Here is a 20,923-nt window from a genome sequence, read left to right as displayed (position 1 = left end):
AATTATAGTATGTACGAGATTAAATGGCAAAAGTTTATAAATTGGTATACACTGCTTTGTTTTATCTAGCAACTGATCAAGATCTATTGTTCTTTTCAACCTTCTATTCATAAATAGAAAATAACCTCTCAAAAGGTCCTAAAAAAAATCTATCTAGCAACACAACAATAAGAAAATAATATTACTGTACATTATTCTTCTCATATAGCGCGACCTAAACTGTAAAAACGTCAGTACCGTACACTTTCAAAGCATCGCGTGTTCATATTTTATTGTAGAAGCGGGCGAGCGCATTTGTTGTTTTTGAGTCCATTTTAGTAGAGCTGCAACGACTAATCGATAAAATTGACAATGTTGCCAACTTAGCGGCTTTGTCGGTTGATTTTGTGACTTCTTAGACCACCTTGGTATATTGGGACAAATCTAGCGACTTCTTAGACAAACATTAGTGAGTCTCTGTGATTGACTGGTACTGTCGCTCGAGTTCTTGTTTTCCAAGCACGCACACACCTCTCTCTCCGTGTCTGCTCTGTTCAGCTAGCGGCTGAAAGGAGCAGAGCTTTCAGTTAAATAGATAATCCGTTGCTTCTAGCTCTATTTTACATGCAAATATAGACAAAATCACAGCACAGACATTGTCTATATCTTATGTGTATTTGATTTAATTAGAAGACGGCTCAATTATAAATTAACATCTTGTAACTAAGGGAGAGCTGTCTAGTAGTCATTATTCAACACTCATATTCAGTAAAATATATCAGTGAAAACAGTTATTGAGAATTTGACTGCATTAAAATACATTATGGAGTTATCGGTTTTTACAAATGAATTTTTTTTTATATTTCTTAAGCACTGAATCAGCATGTCTGATGATCTCTGAGGGATCATGTGACACTAAAACGGAAGAAATTGTAAATATATTAAAATAAAATAAATGCTCACAATGCTAATTATATATAAATGCAGCCTTTATTAGACGTATCAAAAACAGAAAAAAAGTGTAAGCATGCATTAACATTAATTATGTTTACTAATGGTTTATGATACCTAACATTTTAATGTTAACAAATTTAAATGTATTGTAAAGTATTTTTTAAATAATAATTTAAAAAATCTTTCATGTGGAGGGATTTTTGTTCATGCAATACATTTTTAAGTTTACAAGTAGATAAACTGAACAAAAGAACCTTTCCATGGTTTTAGTTGCACAATACTAAGCAATGTTCTCTTGACTCAAACTTCCATGTAGAAAACACTCCAGCTCTGACATTTACAGCGGAGTCTTCTTAAAAAAAATGTTCAATTCCGATTTGGACAATTTTAGTTTGACTGAGAGTTCAGGCATCTATGTTTGTACTTCTGTGAACATTCTAAGATGAGAGACGGGGAAAAAGAAGGAGGGAGATTAAAAAAAAAAAAAAAAAAAAACCGAGATGGGAAATATATGTGTAGCGAGGTACACTATACTGTGGGTCTAACAGCAGTGCACATAGAAATATTGAGCTGAGCTGGCATATAATCCATACTTCACCACAGACTTCAACAGCAGGAAGTACATCCTATAACTATACTATGAAATCAGCAGAAGGGCTTTTAAGCAAAATTGCTTCTTCCTCTAACGAGGGGGAACTAAACGTTCTGTCAAAGAGGAACATCAACGGTTTCGCCAAACATTCCACCTGTTAGGTAATTCAACAACTGAATCAGAAAAAATGTATCATGATACAGTGTAGCAGGAAAAAAAGGAAACGGGAAAATCAACAGGACTGATTCTGACATGCTAGTAGTGTACTTACATATTTTCCTTTCGTCTCAGTTGCTGCTTGCTGGAAAATGGGCTGCATCCTTTTACATACACCACACCCTACATGTAGAAGAGATGTTACAGTTTAAGATGCATTAGTGAAAAAAGTTCATAGCCTATTGCCACAAATGTAGCAATCTATAAATCACACTTCACAAAGATGGACTTTCAAAACCAAGCAGCTTTCTGGAGGTAAATGTGGTGAAACCAAGTTACCAAAGTGGAGCACTGCAAAATTTGTGTGTCAATCTTTCATCCCTACAAGAAATTCATGGTCGAAATTATTAGATTTCACATGAAAAAAGAAGGAAAATATGATCATACCATGTTTTTGCACGGAAAGGCTTCAAAATATTATTCAATATTACTAGCATAATACCATGTTCACATATCAAATACACCAAAGCTTAATAAAGGTTTGGGGGTGAAGATATTGTAATGTTCTTTTCATTAGTAAATCTGTAAAAATTGTGAAATATTTTTCCAATTCAAAAATGTTATTTATTCCTCTGATGGCAATTTGAATTTTTATCGGTCTTCAGTGTCACATGATCTTTCAGAAGTAATTCGAAATGGCGATTTGGTGCTCAAGAAACATAATGCTTACTTAACAGCTTAATACTTTTTGTGAAAACTGTGGTAGAATTCAAAATAAGTGATCAGAATGCATTTAAAATAAAAGTCTTCTAGCATTAGGCTTTACTATCTCTCTATCTATCCATCTATCCATCCAGTCAAACTTTTCAACTCTTAGTGATAAGTTTAGTAAGGCAGTGTGCAAGTACTCTATTAAACGACAAAAGGTAATTGTGATGGTCTTAATAACCCCATGGCTAAGTTAAGTTTAGCCTTAAGAAGCAATTTTCAATGGAGTCTTGAAAAAGGTTAGAAATGCCCAGAGGTTCTCCTCATTTGTCAATGTAAATATGATTTTGGCCGATTCCTCATCTTTGAGATTGCAGTAATGAGCTTTTGGGTTCCTGTGAGCACTACACAAGGAATTAAGATGAATGAGAAAAGTCTTTGGAAGTTAAACTCTTGTTTATGTCACTCTGACAAATGCTGGACATCTTAATGACATCTCGACTGAATTCAAAACCTACATTGATTCAGACGCACATAATCAAACGTCACAGGATCTGTTTTGCTTGAACATGGCACTTCTTGCATGATTGCACACAGTTTACATCATATGAAGTGTCTAGTAGTGGATGATTACAGACAAGAGGTGACTCACATGGGGCGTAAAACATCATTAGGATGGGCCGCTCTTCTCTTTTCAGCAACTTACGGAAGTCCTGTAAACCAAACAGCATAAATTGAGTTTGTCAAACACTCTGGGCTGAATTTAAGGTGATCTCAGTAAAACCAACAAACAAAGGCATTTCCTGACCACTTTTGCTTCTAAACCACAGAAACAAAAATAAATATATTTATTAGATATGAATGAGTTTTTCAAAGACGCATCAAAGCCTTTATTATTAAAAACAGTATAGCTGTTGACCGTCATCTGCAGCATGTTTTGAAAAGAGGCTATTGCTGAACATATTCTTGACTCGCGCACAATTTATTTCACTGTCAAGTATGTCAAGTATTTCATTAACACTGAACGTGCAGTAATTCATCCGTTTGACTTTCCTGGAAAAAAAATGCTGTTTATCACTACTGTGATAAAGATGCCATGAAAATGTTATAAAAAAAAAAGATTTTAGGATGAGATATCCTATGTCTTCAGATTTAACTTGGTTTCTTTTTCACATACCCAGATGGTCTAAAAATTGAAGGCTAGGGCATTTAAGACCACATTTGTTTCTGGACACCCAGTCCAGCTGCCAGACTTAGCCTCTAGAGACAGAACAAAAGACAGGTTCTTCTGTTGCAGATTGTTCAGCTACATGTCTTTTGTTCTGTGTGGAGTTCCCACACCTGATAAATACTCAGCAAGAAACCGATCTTCGCTTCAGTGAGCTTTAGAGAGAGATACTTACCTTCTCTGACTCGATGTGAACAACATCTTTAGCCTCGGGGTTCTCCTCCCACAGGGGGGCACCTGCAGGGTCTTTCAGGAATGCCACCATGGACTAAAAGAGATGAGAGAATAGATAGAAACTTTGAAAAGAGACCACTAGAGAATCATCTTTCACTGTCAAAAAATGTTCAACTCACTGTATGCATTTCATTTTAACAGTGAATCAATGTGAGATCAGAGGTATGGATCTGATTTTTGCATTATAGGGCGTACACTACCATTCAAAGGACTGGGGTCAGAAAAGTTTTTTTTTTAATGAAGTCTCTTATGCTTATACGGTACAGTACATACAACAAGGCATTTATACTGTAAAGGATCGTTTAAAAATATGCGCCAGTCTTCAGTGCCACTTGATGATTGAAACTATTCAAATATGTTGATTTGGTGCACAAGAAACATTTTTATTATAATCTCAGTATTACAATTTTGCTGCTTAATATTTTGGGGAAAACTGGCATATTTTTTCAGCATTCTTTAATGAACAAAAAGTAATTCAAAACACCTGTATTTATCTGAATATCTTCTGATCGTATTGAACACTATTAAATATTCTAAATATAAAGTATTACTTTCTTTCAAATAAATAAACTAAAAAAAAACTTCAACAATGTAAAAATACAACAATGCAAATATTTCTAATATATAGCCAGATCTGCATCCAAACCTGCTCTAAGTTTGATCTTACTTCAAAATAAAAGAGAAAGATTGCAGAGATTGATCATCAGTGAAAACCGGTCCTCTCGTGCAACTGCTGTAATTTATCCCATAATCTATGCATGCAAGACATTAGGAAATAAGCACTCCCTTGACATGAAGTGCTCAAAGCACGGCTTTACTGCTGTACCAAGGGAAAATGAAGAGCAATATGTGGTACTTAACAGCAGGTGCATTTAATAAGAGCTCTCCATTCTTTCCACGCCAGTGGCTCCAGCAACCATGTCCCATCACTGTCTCATCATCCAGCATAGCTCAGCTCATTCATTTTTAACATATTCACATTACAGCTCTCCTCATTCCAGAGTCATTCATCAACGCCTCATCACATTCGGTAATAATTGAACTGAAAGGCGTGTGGAGAATGAGATAGGTGAGATAAACCGATGGGGGACAGGTTTGATTCGTCTGCTTATAAACCAGGGGCTTCTGGCTCTAGTGCTTGAGGCTGAATACTGCGAAATAGCAGCAACGGGAAAACTGTGGACATTGAACGAGTAAATAGCAACAAAGTGTCAATCATCCCACTAACAGATGACAGAGAACGCATCCGAAAAGGCACTGATGCTATTTCGTGAAAATGCAGATTGTCAATCCCTATGTCTAACAAAGAAATATCGATGAACTGGGTTCTGAAAGAAGCTTCAAAAATGCTGTGATTTGTGTCAAAGATGACTTCATCGAAATGCATCAAAAAGAAATTACCTTAAATGTGGCTGGTCTGTTATATTCTGTGTGGAAGGTTCCATCCCTAAAGGAAACGCAAAACTTAAAGATGAATTGCTGTGCTCATGCTTCTTAGTAATAATTAATTATAAGTCCTCCAACCGCCATTGTTACAGCACGTGAAACTCAGAAAATAAAAACAATTCTTACTTGTAATGCAGGACTTCGACTCCATTGGTTTTTGAGCTGGGGTCTACCTTGACTTTTTTACAGAGTTTGCGTCCTTCTGAATCTCTGTTGAGAGGAACCGACAGAAAAAACATACAAGCATTCAATCACTAAACAGAATCACTTTCAATAAATTGCATAGAAAATGCATATAACAAATATTATTGATGAAATCAGACCATTTCCCGATTGTACTAATTGATTATTATATTATGATACACATTAAAAACTATTAGCAGTTAAAATAATAACAGTTAAAATATGCACAGTTCTGTGATATTCTTTTATTTGTCTTTAAATTCAAAATTGCAATATTTAACTTTGTTGGCAAACTCTGAAAGACCTATAAATGGTGCGCAACCCTGGTAAAAATGCAAGGAAAACTAAAGTTTAAAGCGACCGTGCTCGGTCAAGTTTCTAGGAGCGCAAACAATTAACTTCATACTTTTTGTGCAAACTCAGAGCGAAAGTGAACATTAAGTCATAGCGAATTATACTCAACAAATATTATAATCACATTATTCTATTATAACACAAGTCCTCGAAGGACATTTGTCATGCAAATTGATGCAGCCAAAAAGTGAAGTGATACAATTAATGTCCCAAGACATTAAATAAATTGCTGTAGCAGCAATACGAGGCCGCTCATGGGAAGCGACAGTTGACCACAGCAATAAGCTAATGTAAGCGCCGCTTCTAAGTTTTGGCAAACCCCGTCATTCTTCTCTTTTTGAAGGACAAGACATTCAGCTGCTACAGTGTATTAAACATAAACTCTGCTTGCTTTAATTCAGAGCCACGGGTCTCTAGATAAGAAGAGTTAAGTGTTTTTTCCATCCCGCTCCACTTTAGCAATTCCTTGCAGCAGAATAGCATGCTTCAAAACATCCCGCACATTAAATGGATTTTGTACAAGTATGTGGTACTGGTGATTGTGCAGATAGGGCACATTCTACAATGAGCTACACTTTGAATACCAAGACTCTTTTAAAAGCATTTATTCCATGCTTTTTATAGCTTTTAACGTTTCCCCATAACTAAACATTATACACACAGGTAGAAAAGCTGTCAGTAGCACAGTGGCTTTTAGGTACTATTATGTACCTTAAAAGTGTCCATAATATGGGTTATGTAAGGATAATTTTTTGGTTTTGGGTGTCCCCAACAACCGGTTGACATGCACGCAAGGTCAAAAAAAACACTTTGTCTTATAATATTCATATATTTTTTCATTATGTGCTCAATGACTCCCGAACGACTCATTCAACGATTGATTTTTTTCAAACCCCTCCTTTGCGTGAAGCTAATCTAAGGTGACTGGTCAGACTAGTCTCATTTCCATTTCATCACACCTGTAATGCCTGATAAAGCAGCATCTGTTAACGCAGTGCTGCTGTGTACTGGGCAATATATTGCATGCTATAGTCATGTGCATCTGGTCAGTAAAGCCGGTTCCTTGATAGCAGTAAATCTCCATCAACTGCTTTCAAATGGAGCAGCAGGTAATACACTGACTATAGCATGCGATATAGTTCCTAGCCTCAATTTTAACGCTCCAAAAGTGGCACCTAGTGGCAAAGATTGAATTAGCACTTTTTCACTCAAAGCAATGCGAAAACACTAAAAGTGAGTGGGTATACTAATATTTCATATTGACATCGGCAAGATATAGTTGGGATTCATTTTAAAAATGTCTTGTTTCAATGATTCCGAGTCGATTCTTTCTTTTCAGAGACAGTAACTTTATACACTGTGCACTTTCAGATTTGAAACTTTCAAGGTACCAATAAGGTGAATCTTTTAAAAAGGTACCTCCAAAGTGACAGCTTTTGTGCCATTCATTTATTTTTTGTACAGTGTACATACATATTTATCTCAAGAAGTAAAAGCATTATGACTCTGACGGGAAGTGAACATTTTCAGTCCATTTTCACAATTTGTATTCGAACTGCATTGCAGAATTCATCATGCTCAGCCATTACACCCTGTTACTCTTGTTACTGTAAGAAATGTATTGAAAATAAAAACAACAACAAATACCCATTTTTGTGAAGGTTAAACATTACTTTCACTGGCCAACTACTGAAAAAGAAAAAAAAAATTAAATCTTCATTTTTAGTTTTGTATCCTATTTATGGGAAAGTGCCACAGCGAAATCAGTGCTTTCTGAATTCACTGCACAAAAAATGAATGCTCCAGTTCCAGACAAATTCATCTTTGTCATACAGCCAATAGCAAAAAAATAAAAACAGCAACAAAGCACTCCATCTTCACACTCGCACCTCAACAGATCCTGAGAACAGAAAGGACCCACAATTACCTGGTCCCACTGTCACCGTATATACGCCCACACCATCCCAAAGAGATCTAGATCTCTCTTCATTGTAAAGACTCCCCTTCCCTTGAGCGATAATGAGCATGGAAATGTATTACATAAGGACAAATAGAAGCAGAGAGGACTCAGAAGCGATCTAAAGCCCCATGCTAATGGAAATTCAAAGAGACTGAATTCAATTATGCTTCTGACAGCATCCGCCCCCAACCAGCTCCATTCCTTAAAGGTAGATGAGACGCCATCATTAGCTTTACGCTTTTCCCACATAACGCCTTTGTGGGAGGACTGAGAGAGGTGCGGTGGAGATCAGAGCTCAGTCTGTCAGGTGGGAAACTCAATTAGACATGCTGTGTGTTGAACGAGCTGACTCGGGATCACAGATGGCAATGAGCACACACACGCGGATATGCCCCTTCATACCCTACCCAGCCCATCGACCCCGTTTGCAACGCCAAAATAATTGGTCGTCCTTTTCAAGCTGTTCTAAAGCATGCGAGTCATGGGTCAAGTCAATAAGTTATGCTTGCAGGGGGTTTGAAAGGGTCAGAATTGCTGAAAGTGTGTGTGTGTGAGATTGCTGGCGTTAAACAAGTCGAGTGGATAAACTGTGAAGTTAAAACCAAGTAAAGTTTGAAAGAGTAGCCGTTTCGTTGAAAATCCAGATGGATTGTTCAGATTCCAGAATTATTTCACTTCCATTTTCTTCAAACTGATCCTGCTCTGTCCATGACCTACTTCCTTAATGGTATCCCCCAGTGGACTGCATTTGGCCATCTCTCAGGTCCCCGTCATCTGTAGAAAACATGTGGGCGTATCTCTGCAATGCTCTACCACACTGCCGCCTGCGTAGAGTTACTTTTTTTAAACTCAGACTTATATAAGTTCTTCACATAGGGGACCCAATGTACCCGAGCCGGTCTCAAGAAGATGCTTTAAGGATGGGATATTCTTTTTTTGTGTTTGGGTGCTAACAAGATACAGTTTTTTTTATTGCCTGCAACATCCTATCAATTACCACCAAGCCATTATAAAATGACTGCTAATCATCGAAACAACTCTCTTTCTCAAAGCACAGGCAGAGCGAAGATGCCGAGCTGTGACGTGCATGAGCTGAAGGAGGATGCAATGGAACAAGATAATCCAAAGTAATCACCACAGACACTGATGCAGATACAACCTGTGTACATGAGCTAATAATTGAGGCTTAGCAGATTATATTAGGAAGAATCGAAAGGGTTTTTCACACTGCACTTAACCCTAGGTTAAACCCCACTTTCCTTTTTTTAAATAAAAAGAGTACAAGGTTTTACATAAACACACTGTTTGACCAGAAACGTCATCCCGAGTCCAAAAACACCTTCTATAACTTATAAATCGATTGGTACTCACCCACAATTTACCCAGGCGATGGTACCCTGACCTTTCACAGCTTGAGCCACATCAGACAGCAGCTTTAGATGAGCATCTCCGGATGAAGCTGAGGACACAAAAAACACATTTAGACAACTCTAGGGGAGACATGTTGTAGAAACACCAAGGCAACACCTTTAAATATCACAAGCTTGTATATGGTGTATGCCAGTGGTCTCTAACACTGTGCCCACAGCACCTGGTAGCCCACATGGAGCCTGCATGTCACCTGCAGAGCTCATGCTATAAATAGCTTCAATTAAGAGGCTTAATTTCCCATCATTTCTTTTTTTAGGGAACATGAAATTACAGAAACCATTGGAACATTTTACATACCATTAAAATATGATTTTGAATAATTTCACTAGTATATTTTTTATGTTTAGCTGGTACATCTGATCTGTATTCTCATAAGGTACAAAGCGAGCTATTACTAGATCAAAGAACTGTGTGTAAGAGTGAGAGAAAATCTGTTTTGACTGGTGTTTACATGAAAGCCTTCATTGCTGTGCTATCAGTCAGATTAATAACGGATTATTTAACTGCATGTAAACATATTTAGAGCTAGAATATCGTTGCAGGGAATATGAATTCATACAAAAACAGAAAAAAAGTCTTTACATGAAAATCTGATTTATTTAAAAGAAATTCCACATTTCGTAAGCAGTTCAACATTTCAGGTAAAACAGGAGTATGTGCAAAAGACAATAAATATATAACTTGACAAAAGATTTATATTTCAAATAAATGTCATTATTTTGAACTTCTATTTATTTAATAACCCTGAAAAAAATTGATCATGGTCTACACAAAAATATTAAGCAATGCATCCGTTTTGAACATTGACAATAATAGCTGCTCCACCATATCATCATACATAAAATAAATATTTTAACTTGCAATAATTTAACAATATTGCTGTCAATATGTGGTGAGTACATGAATCCAGATGTCCATAAAAGCTAAAAAGCACATAAAAAAAGCATTCTGGTCTAGAAATGAAACCCTATTGATTACATATACATGTTTGTATAATTGCACATCCATCATTTTTTCAAAATGAGTGGTAAGGGACTGCAGCAGTCATCAGACCAAGCCCAATATTTACAGTGTTTGCTGAGTGATCAAAACATAGGTTGCAGAGCTAAAAGTATTGATCAAATATAAGTGAGTAAATGATAAAATCCTAAAAGGCGAAGTGGATGTTGTTCTCTATTTTTAAAAACATTTCTACCAGTAGTACTCGTGTTGATGATGAAAGCATTTGCCGACACACCTCAGTACAAAAAAAACAGCACACAGTGTGAAATTACAATGTGTGAAAACACAGTGACAGCTTTGCTTCTCCTTAGATTTACACATTTGCACCAAGTCTGGGATCATCTACTACACAATCTCATTTCTTCCCATTAATCACATCAGTCAAGGTCAAAACGACATCGATTTCTTATTTTTCAGTTCGAAATCGGTTGATACCAGTACTGTTTTGAATGAGAAATGCCTATGCACCACCTGATACTGAATGCATTCCTGCAATCTAAAGGGACTATCGCAGTTAGCAGGATGCATCTAATGGAAATGCTTCACAGGATGAGCAGCGTTAGTCAGCCATCAATCAAGCGCACTGTTCGATACAGTCTTATCCAATGACCTCATGTGCTCGAAATGAGTCGTGAATTATGAAACAAATAAATCTTGCACAGCAAGACCTTGAGAGGCTCTTTCCCGTGCTTTGTGGGTGGGAGATTGTTTATGGACCATTCATCCATACGGTACCCATATATGGCGCATTGCCTGCTGGTTCTGCTAATAACACCCAGGAGTGATGCAAATGAACATCCAGTGTTAGGGGGTAGTTTTTTTTTCTAAGAGTTGGAAGAGAGCTATGCATTAGTGTGTTTAGGAGTTTAGAGTGCTGAAGTTCTTTACCTACTCTGTCTAAGCCCATAAGATTAATATTTTCACATTTAATGACTGTGGTAAGTGTACTGTACGAAAGGTCAAGTATCTAAAGGCACCAACATGCTTTTGGCAATGATAGCAAAGCTGACCTACCTTTTGTGGCATGACAGGTCTGTTAGCATGTAGCAGAATTTTCCCTTAGGGCGTGTAACACATACACTTCTAGCAACGCAAGCTTGATTTTAATGCGTCAAGTTCCGAAATGTGTCAGGATGCAAATCACAATAAATGTACAGTACATACTGCATAACCATAAAGTATATGCTTCTATGGCAGGTTTTCTCTTTAAAGTTAAATACCGTCATGGTGAAAAGACATTTTAAAGAGAAACTTGCTGAGCAAGTTAAAGTCAGCATGTTTGTAAGTAACACAGGGCTCAACAGTAGGAAATTTTTGCTGGCCCAGTTGGACCAGTAATTATGATTACTTGTCCAGTCAACATTATCTCTGCTCCGTTTTATTTTTAGCAATGCACACTATCGTTAATCAGTTTGGGGTCAGTAAGATTTTTTTTAAATATATTTTTTATATATATTCACTTATTTATTTGTATTTACTAATATATATATATATATATATATATATATATATATATATATATATATATATATATATATATATATATATAAATACACACACACACACATATATATATATATATATATATATATATATATATATATATATATATATATATAAATATACACATATAAATATACACATATAAATATACACATATATATACATACATACATACATACATATATATATATATATATATATATATATATATATATATATATAAAATTTAACATTTTAATATAAAAATTACTTTTCTTCCTATGAAATCAAAGCCAAACTACTTTTGTAGATAACGTAAAAAAAATACCTATTGATCTTAGGGGCAGATTTATTGGCAGTTGCATCTTAGCATTTTTTAGCTGCTAAAACTGTAATACTTTTAACGCATTTGAAAAGCCAACAGTGGTCACTGACCTGACTTGGTATACAAGACAAGCACATTAGTTCTGGTCCTCAGAAGTTTCTTGAAATCCTTGTGGTCATTGACTTTCTCTATGAGCGGAGACACCTTCGCTGCCTGCAGGGCGGATGACACTGCAACCTGAGGAGGTGAGACAGACAGAGATCATCATTTTTCACTGTCAAGGCCAAACACCACAGGCGATTCAAAACAATCTCCCCAACTGCTTGCCAATATAATTGCGGCATTTGTACAAAATGACGACAATGTATGAATTAAATTAACGTGAATGAAATAAAAAATATATAGTTTCTCTCCAAGCACCCTGAAATAGCTACTAAAATGCGCGCTCTGATGTAAGTTACGTGTTGCCCTGTGGTGGGAGAGCACGCTCTCCATCAGTTATCCCAGCAGAGGCATGCGATTCTGAGCTCGGGTGGAGCTGAGCTGATAAAGCAACAACAGATAAAGGTGCTGTCATCTAAAAAAGAGGAAAATGACAAGATCAGACAGACCATGTCACAAACTGAGACAGTGGCCCAGCCTATCACACGTCCTTATCTCCCTATGCCACATCCCTGAAGTGAAAAGACACGACCACAAATGAAAGAAAACTCATTTGGTCTGCAGGGATGTTGTTTAATAGCTGATAGACACTCTTTGAGAAGTTTCCATTTCAACATACAAGATATTGGGGAACAACTTTTAAAGAAAGTTTAACTTTAATATTTTTTGGTATTTTTAGCAGAAGCACTTTCCCACGTGACCTAATCAAGCTCACATCGTTGTGGCGGTGAACTAAAGTGGTTTTATCATGCAGAAACCAAATGTACCTTGACCTTTTGAGATAAGAGCTTGATGCACATTGAAAACACAATAACTTTTTTAGAACTCGCAACTTCCTCCTCGCGCCAAAAAGAGACTAAGCCGCACAGACATCTGAATTTATCATCTGCTACTCTGCATTTCTTTCCAAAAGTTTATTGGCATTAGAAAGGAGCAAGTGAATTTCATTTTAAATGCATCTGCTGATCGTTTCAGTCTGATCTAACAGTATGTGTGGTGCATAGACTGCTGCAGTGTAGGCCATCCCAGAAGTTAGCATCACCCAGTTTCTGCTAGCACATACTCAATAATCTTTTGAATTATTGCAGAAAATAAGCTCTGCTACCAATAAAGCTTATAATTCTTGCACGTTTTATTCATCATCATAATTTTGACAAATGAACAGTTTTGAAGCCTACATAACTGTAATTGTAAATACAACTGAATTGAAAACTACGCAAATGTATTTAAATGTATTTAAAAAAGTGATTCAACTCATTTTTTCCATGATGATACTGAATTTCTCTGACAGCCTTTTTAAAAGCTTTACAACATTTACAACTGGGGTGTTACTGATATTATGTCAAAAAATACCATGTCTCATAAAAATATGTACCTTTGTGCAAAACCCTTTTTTTTCCGCATTTGAGAAATATCCACCAAGTGGTGCTAAAACTCAGGTTCAATACGTGAGCCAACATTTTTATTACGTTGATATAGGTATGTATTGCGGCGGTTGAGAATTGAAATTGGACTGTTGCTAAAAGTTAATGCTCTATCATGTTGGAAATATGCCCTACGCCAGGCCCTAAACCTATCCAATAGTGTTCACAAATGCTAGTTAGACGGAGGTCCTCGCCTCTTAAGTACCTCTCTGTACTTTGTGAGGTACCGGGAAAACCTACCATCCATGAAAACCCATAGATATGAAGTATATGTGCGATGCTGTCATTCAAAAGAATCAGTTTTCAAACACCTCAAAGCCATAACAAGTAATTGCATGAAAATTATGCTTTATTTCATCGAAAATTTTGTGTGAAAAGGAATAAAAGGTGTCAGAGTTTTACTGCCTTCAGTATCTATTGCTTTTGGAAACTTCATTAATATATACTTGTTGGTACGTATTTCGTGTCTTGTTAAAAAGTGCACCAAGGTACGTTTATGCCATGAGACAAGGTAGGAATAGCTTTTGAAAATACCTTGTTTTAACCACAAACCTATAGTAATTTCAGCCCCCCCCCCACAAATGTGTCAACCCTGCAGCACTCTATTTTTGAATAAAGGTGACATTTCTGAAAGTGGCATCAATTAAAACTAAGAAATTTAATTTTAAGACCCAAACAATGAGCGGAAAACAGAAACAATCTTTTACTAACAGGAAAAGTGGCAAATAAAAACCATTGCATAACACATTACAAAAAGCAGAGCTGTACATCTGTTGTGTGTGAATGCACAAGTACAGACTGATCTCCATCATCAATGGAGTGTCACAAGGAAGGGCTGGTGAGGAACACAGGTGCCTTAGCCGCTGACAACCTTCATCTTTCTACATGACAAACCAAGACAAGCATCATACTCTCCCTCATTAAAAATCACACTGCACATTCTCTACAGAGAGAAAAGAGCCAGTGGCCTGACTGAATTTATCACTGCACACTCCGTTGAGCAACACCATTACATCTGGACAAATGTTAAATAAACAAAAAGTCTCTGTTAGTCTAGCATTATCATATCCCAGACCTTAGATGGAAACCTCATGCAGGCAGAGTTCAAAATTAAAGGTAAAGAAGGTAATTTTCTGCACCACTAGTGGCACCAAATGGAATTGTAATATGTTTGAGCAGCCTGATTGCTCCAGACGAAACAACATTAGCTCAATCAATGGCTGGAGTTAGGCCTGGGACTACGCTATGGCAGTACTTAAAATGACAGTAAACTAGGCTTGGTGCAGCAATGAAATACGCTAAATAAATGAGTTTTTGGCACGTGTTCTGATGTTCTGAATTGCAGTATGACACTCATTGTAAAAGACATTGCAAACTGTTTTGACCAACTTCAGCTTCTAACAACTAATTATGGCGTAACATATGGAATATTGCTTCAATTAAGGCATCAAAAAGAAAGCATAGGAAAAGAAATGAATGCGTCTTCTTTTGTGACAGAGAGGAGAGAGGGATCGCAAAAACAATGGAAAAGAAAATAGACATTTTTTTTAATACAACGGCGACTGGAAAGCAGAGAGTTTATTTTCTGTGGATCTGAGACTACGTTCTCTTCCTCCTCACATTTAATCAACTCTTTGTGAGCAAATGGTGTCCAGCAGAATGGACAACCTGTGCCGACTGGGTGACATCCCAGCGGCCCCAGCGCCTTGGGAGCCAGCCAGTGTGAGAAGATGACAGTCAGGGCTAATTAAAGTACAGCAAAGCTGAGAGACCTGAGAAAATCACACCTCCTCAGACTTCAGCCATGCTGACAGGGGGAGCAGACACGGTGATGCATTATGAAGAAATGTCAGAGCAACTTAGAGAAGTATCCGAAAAGGACCATCTTTCTTTCATCAAGTTACTCAACTTTGGATGGGTTATATCATAAAAGATACATTTTTTTTCAATAAGACTAAGCTCAAAATTGTCTCATTCTGAATTATTCCACCTCTCGATGTCAGGTAAAATACAATAACACCTAAACACATTTAGGTGTCAACAATGCCTATTTCGTTTTCAAAACAATAGCAGAGTGAAGCAATAAGAAGCAACATATTATTATTTATGAACACAAAAATACAAATAAGCAAACTTATAAATCAGTGCTGTTTCTGGCTGAGTGTAGCACCTACAGCTCTGCATTTTTACTCACAAAGGATCACAGTTTCTGAATGGCACATTTCCGCACAAATTGGTTTGTGAACATATCTCAGTTTAATTTCTGCTTACCACAGAGCCTGTTACTGAAAAATGGAGAAGTGCAAAGCAAATCATTAGACCAGACAGCAAATGTTTTTTTTTTCCATGAAATAATACACTGAAGCACAGCAAAAATGGCCTGTTGAATTCTAAATGTCAGAGAGAGGGTAAAAAAAGTTCATAAAAAAAAAAAAAACTCAGTTATTACTTGCTGTAATAAACCTTGACTAACATTACAGAGCTCATAGGGGCGGTTTCCTGGACAGAGATTAAGCCTAGTCCTACACTAAAATCTGCTTTTTCCATCATGAAATAGTGTCAGACTTAGTCTAGTCAAGATTTTAATAGTCTGATTTTTGATAAATAAAAGATCAGAAAAATAAACAATACAGATTTATTTTTACAATCTAATTACCATGACTCTCTAAAACAGCTACTTCATGTATAAATAACAACATTAATGTTACAAAACAACAGCTACTGCAACATTTATGCATGAATTTTTTACAAACAGATACCTGTGCAATCCTCTTATTATTTGATACCAGATGTGTGCAGTTTACTTTGCTTGCATTAAAAGGTTTTTGCTTATTTAATAAAATTTAGTTCGTTTGTTTCTGTTGTTGCTGATTGCAGGCTTTATTCTGCTGCTGTTTTCCTTGGATTTGTTTCTAAGTTCCATACAATTTTAGGCTTTTCTTGGTTCATTCCATGTTTTATGCGCAACCTCTGTCCTGCCAATTCAGATTAGCTTAGTCGGTTTTAAATGAATCGGGTTTAGTAATTTTTTTTTAAACAAAAATGAACTATTCTAGATTAGTCCTGCTCCTGTCTTAATTTAAACCCCGTCTAGTAACCGCCCCATGCAAAAATAAAATGATAAAGAAGAACAATAGTATAAAACACAGTTTTAGAACATATAGCAACAGTATTTGAATTGCAAAAAGGGCACTGTGAATAGCAGTGTGCGCATTGTATAAATCTGATTGTTTCTCAAATTACCCATCTTTAACACTAAAATGTACAGTTTCGGCACACAGACAACTGCGGCATTCAACTCCATTCACAGACAAAAGAGTCAGTGTTCTATGTCTAGTCCCATCAGGTTTCCATCCCTATTTGGTGCACCACCTATTCTTTAAACGCTCTGTCCAAACCTGACAGTCGACCAATAGAGCGGGCCCATTACTGTCTGGCAATCATCATGTCCTATACCTGTTACAAAGACTTTCATTTGGCCTTCCCTTAGCAGTGGTGTTCAAAGTGGGCATTATCCTAACAACACCAGTCCTTTCACAAGACGGTGATTGTTATTATCATCCACTGAACAGCTACGAGAGACAGGCCTGATCGCGTCCCGTCGATCAATGCGAAGTGAACAGAACGGGTTGGGGAAAAAAAAAACACATGCTGTGCACCACTATTTCATCTGATGAGCAGCTACAGCTCAGGGGAGTGAAAAGAACATGCAGGGAAGGAATGGGGTGATGGAGGAACACATCTTTTTGCATATTCCAAGCTGAATCTCTTTGTTGCCGCGTTTGAAGGAGCTCTTTATGGACTATTCATCTCAACAGGGATGGTCTACAAATCATTAACTTGGCAATAAACAATGCGTCAACAGACACCGATTTCAGCAGCATGCCGAAAAATGAAATTCTGAGAATAGATAGGTTTTCGGTCTCTTTCTAAGTTAATTTTAAGAATATAAGCATTTAGAAAATGTACAGAATACACTGTTAAGTGCAAAATAATAAAGTAATAAAAAACGATCGGTTTAGGTATATAGTAGCAGTACATTATACTCAAAACAACATTCAATCTCCAATGTTTGCATTCCCTCCCACATTTTAGATACCGATTTGTACTGGGAAAATGTGAAATTATTTACACTGCCATTCTTTGATTGAGATTAATCTCTTGTATTCTTCAAGTTATTTAAAATAACAGTTTATATACATATATATTTATATGCATCTTAAATTTATCTCTAAAATTTTTACTGTCATTTTTTTCATCAATTTACAGATCAATTTAAAATTTTAAAAAATTATCCTTTGAAGTTGAAAAACTATCAACAATAAAATAATTTCTCTGAAAACAAAGCTTTTTGTGACGGAAACAAAAAAATCTTATATTTAATATTTAATTAGAGAATCTAATGACCAAAATGGTCCTGATCACACAATTGCTTTTCAAAAGACCCAAATTAAACGGATGGGCAGGATAGTTCACTAAATTTAAACTCAGTCATCATCACTTCAAGGGCCATTAAATAGTATGGGCAGGTGGACTTACAGTCTTGGGAAAAAAAAAAAATAAAATCATACTGATTCAAAAAAACTTGGGGGTTGCGATTTTCTGAAACCTTACAAATCACTACCTACTTCACCTGCTGCAGGAAAGACAGAAGCTCAGAAATTTAGCGATAAAAGATAAAATTCCAATACTTCCTTTCCAAAAAATAAATAAATAAAACTGCACAAAATGTTTGCAAAGCTGTAGTATAAATTCCTCAGCGATCTTGACTGTAGTTTATGGACACTAGCGCTCCTGCTATTAATCTTCCGCTCAAGGACACCAGCATTTCAGCAGTGGACCTTGCTGACATGTTTTGCACAGCATGGGAAACACTTAAACAAAAAATGATCTGTCATACTTCACCGCAAAAACATCTTGCTTAATCAGCAGCTGAAGCTTTCATCAAGCGTTGCACTGCGCAACCGGCATCGCAAATCTGCTTAATAAATAAAATCTCATTTTCACTTTTAGGGTCTCACTGATTCAGCATAAACCGTACCGTTCCTCAAACGCGCGGCGCCTTCCTGCTGAGCCGAACAACACGGGGGGTTCGGTTCTGCGTGGCTGACATAGGTAATTCACAAACAGAAGGAAATGACAGCGCAACCGAACTGGTCGGTCTAGGAGTCAAAATGTTCCCTCGTAATAGTTTACTGTACAGCTAGCATAGTCTCCATACACAGCATGTTGTTTGACCAAGCAGCGTGGGATGGGGAAGAGAGAGAGGGCTGTGGGGTGCCTGTAATCAAGATTAAGAGATTTTATAAATTGTTCTGACAAGCGGGAGGGCTGGAGGGAAGCACAGATAGCAGAGAGCGGCTTCTCTTCCCCCACCCAAGCACCACAAAGTCCCAACAGTTCAGGAGAGTACCTTTGTTTGCTGTGGCAGGCGCAAAACAGGATGTGAGACAGGAAAGCTCCTGTGTAATGAGAGTTGACTGACGTGGCGGAGCGGCTATTAGGGTTCGGTGTTGAGGACACGGCCCACATTGATTCACAAATGAGTTGTGGAACAGGGTTGGTGCACTTTAAACTGAAGCAAATGCGAGTTAATTAGCTCCAAACATTACAAGCTCATTTCTGTCATGCTCATCGAGAGGAGAACAAAGAAGAACAACCCCGATGAAGATTGAATTATGTTGCTTGATACTGTAAATATAAACCACACCCTAACACAAACTGTGAGATAGAATCATGATAGAGGAACAGAAATGACGGTTGCTTCCACATGCCTTTATATGTTGCTGATTGAGGTCTTAATATAATGGGTCATATTTTATAAAAATGCTATTTAAAACACTTTTATATTCATGATGGCATAATTTGAAAAATGCTCATGTTATTTTAAATAATACTATTTATTTAAGGATTCAATAAGTGCTAAGTGTGATGCATACTTGACAAAATAAAAAATTAGTGTGCAAATTATTTTCAATATAGCTTGCAAGCATTTGTCGAGTAAAAAAATACATTGATAACAGGATATCAACAAGTTTCCTAAGATTTTCTTCATAGAATGTAAACAAAAGGTCAAAAGATTTTAATTTTTGTTTCTGAAGGTAAATACTAATTAAAACAGTCATGGAGGGTCTAAAAGGTATTTTATGTTTTATGGTTTTCTTGTCACAGAGAACAAAATGCCTTCCTGCCTGCCTGTTCACTGCGGTTTTTAACCAGATGGTCTTTTTTCAAAATATTAATAGTACATTAATAATAATAATAAAATCCTCTTTCTGTATATATATATATATATATATATATATATATATATATATATATATATATATATATATATATATATATATAAAAAAAATTCAGAAATCACCTTTTTTTAAGTTAAAGCTCTTTAAAAATATGAAAATGACTTTTAATTAAGAAACGGACTACTCGTTTCTCATAAAACAGGTGCATGGTCTGCACGAATTGAATGCATTATTCTCAAATTTTTCAAAAACACAACAGATCTGGACAAAATTAATGAGCACCTTATTACATCATTGACCTTTAAAATAACTAAAGAACACCACTGACATGATATACTCATATCAAAGCGCATAAGTGAAATGCACATTTCATAGCAGACACATTTCCTATCAGCAACATTAGTGAATCCGTTTTGACATTAGATAGTTGCAAGGGGAGAAGAAGATATTCACGCACGTGAAGCGCAAAGCTGGATGTGTAAAAACACCGAAAACAAGACACGAGAAGTGATGAATGAAACGGACTGATCTGAGTGGATCTCTCTTCTGCTGTCAACTTTGAGCTACTGCTGCAAGAGGGACAGAAGATCATTCCCTTTTCCTTTCGCTTTCGTCTTGCGCCAGACAGAAAACATCTATCTGATATGCGCGATTAACATTATTGATTACATCGATCCGTTAGATTCCTTATAAAGACTCACCAATGACAGGAATAAGAACATTTCGATCAGTCTCCTACGTCTCCCGTATCGGTTCCAAGAAGCCATGATGCCGCTGCCACGTCTGGCTACGCAAGCGCAATCCATTTTCCTCCAAATCCCTGGAGACCGCAGTGCTTCTTAGGAAATGTAGTTTCTTCGGAATTGTAGTTCGTTGAGGGAGCCGCAAACGGCCAGTTGTGATTTGTCACATGCGTGTAACTTATTTATCAGTCACGCACGGCGAAATAACGTTCTAATATTCAAATAGCATTTATGGTTGTTGAACCCAGGATTTGAAACAGAAAGCGATTTGCATGTTTTGGATTAATGTGAGGTGTATAATGTAATAATCTATTG

At 36.7% G+C, this 20,923-nt stretch overlaps 1 protein-coding gene across 2 annotated transcripts in view; it reads right to left on the bottom strand.

Annotated features, from left to right (window-relative positions):
* The window catches only part of pdia5 (protein disulfide isomerase family A, member 5), a 43,899-nt gene extending 23,216 nt beyond the window's left edge, over positions 1-20,683 (bottom strand). For both annotated transcript variants that reach the window (XM_043249360.1, XM_043249361.1), the window contains exons 1-8: positions 20,567-20,683; positions 12,145-12,271; positions 9,166-9,253; positions 5,424-5,507; positions 5,253-5,298; positions 3,793-3,885; positions 3,042-3,102; positions 1,797-1,864 (exon numbers count right to left, since the gene is read on the bottom strand). In XM_043249360.1, the coding sequence (XP_043105295.1) occupies positions 1,797-1,864; positions 3,042-3,102; positions 3,793-3,885; positions 5,253-5,298; positions 5,424-5,507; positions 9,166-9,253; positions 12,145-12,271; positions 20,567-20,671 (672 nt within the window). In that variant the 5' untranslated portion in view covers positions 20,672-20,683. The remainder of the gene's footprint in view (positions 1-1,796; positions 1,865-3,041; positions 3,103-3,792; positions 3,886-5,252; positions 5,299-5,423; positions 5,508-9,165; positions 9,254-12,144; positions 12,272-20,566) is intronic.
* Positions 20,684-20,923: the final 240 nt, after the last annotated feature.

Source organism: Puntigrus tetrazona, chromosome 9, assembly GCF_018831695.1.
Source record: "Puntigrus tetrazona isolate hp1 chromosome 9, ASM1883169v1, whole genome shotgun sequence".
NCBI classification, from domain to species: domain Eukaryota; kingdom Metazoa; phylum Chordata; class Actinopteri; order Cypriniformes; family Cyprinidae; genus Puntigrus; species Puntigrus tetrazona.
Note: the sequence above shows the minus strand (reverse complement) of the source record. Positions and strands in the feature narration are given on the sequence as shown.